This window comes from Brassica oleracea, unplaced genomic scaffold (genome assembly GCF_000695525.1).
Source record: "Brassica oleracea var. oleracea cultivar TO1000 unplaced genomic scaffold, BOL UnpScaffold08372, whole genome shotgun sequence".
Classification (NCBI taxonomy): Eukaryota; Viridiplantae; Streptophyta; class Magnoliopsida; order Brassicales; family Brassicaceae; genus Brassica; species Brassica oleracea.
The window spans coordinates 1-643 of record NW_013624893.1 but is presented as its reverse complement, the minus strand read 5'-3'; the positions used below and the strand labels follow the sequence as shown (position 1 = coordinate 643).

The 643-nt window shown below is 43.1% G+C and overlaps 1 protein-coding gene across 1 annotated transcript; it reads left to right on the top strand.

Moving 5' to 3' along the window:
• Positions 1 to 636, top strand: LOC106322161 (probable sodium/metabolite cotransporter BASS6, chloroplastic; the record flags this gene model as incomplete). Its single annotated transcript, XM_013760302.1, is given in 2 exon segments — positions 1 to 417; positions 501 to 636. A coding segment is annotated over 1 exon segment (413 nt), but the record flags the coding sequence as incomplete, so codon positions are not given.
• Between the last annotated feature and the right edge of the window lie 7 nt (positions 637 to 643).

The window sequence follows — 643 nt, the reverse complement described above, 5'->3', positions numbered from 1 at the left end:
TCTTGATGTTTGCCGTTGGTATCAATTCAAACGAGAAAGACTTTCTCAAAGCCTTCAAAAGACCAAAAGCTATACTCCTTGGTTATCTTGGACAGTATCTCATCAAGCCTCTCTTAGGTTTCATCTTTGGCTTAGCTGCTGTCTCTCTTTTCCAACTACCAACTCCACTAGGTGCTGGAATCATGTTGGTTTCATGTGTTAGTGGAGCTCAGTTATCAAACTACGCTACTTTCTTGACAGATCCAGCATTGGCACCACTTAGCATCGTCATGACATCTCTATCAACCGCTACCGCGGTTCTTGTCACACCGATGCTATCACTCTTGCTTATAGGGAAGAAGCTGCCCGTCGATGTGAAAGGAATGATCTCCAGCATTCTCCAGGTCGTGATCGCACCAATTGCTGCAGACTAAACAAGTGAGTTAGAATATTAGAAAAGAGAACTGATATGAGCACACAGTTGTTCCTCAAAGTTGTGTCTTCTTCTTCTTCTTCTATAGGTTGTTCCCAAAACTGTCCAATGCAATCAGACCGTTTCTACCATATTGTTGCTAGTAACAATGTTCCATCTGTCAGCTTTCCTATCTGGATACTTCCTTACCGGTTCCGTCTTTAGAAACGCTCCAGACTCTAAAGCCTTGCA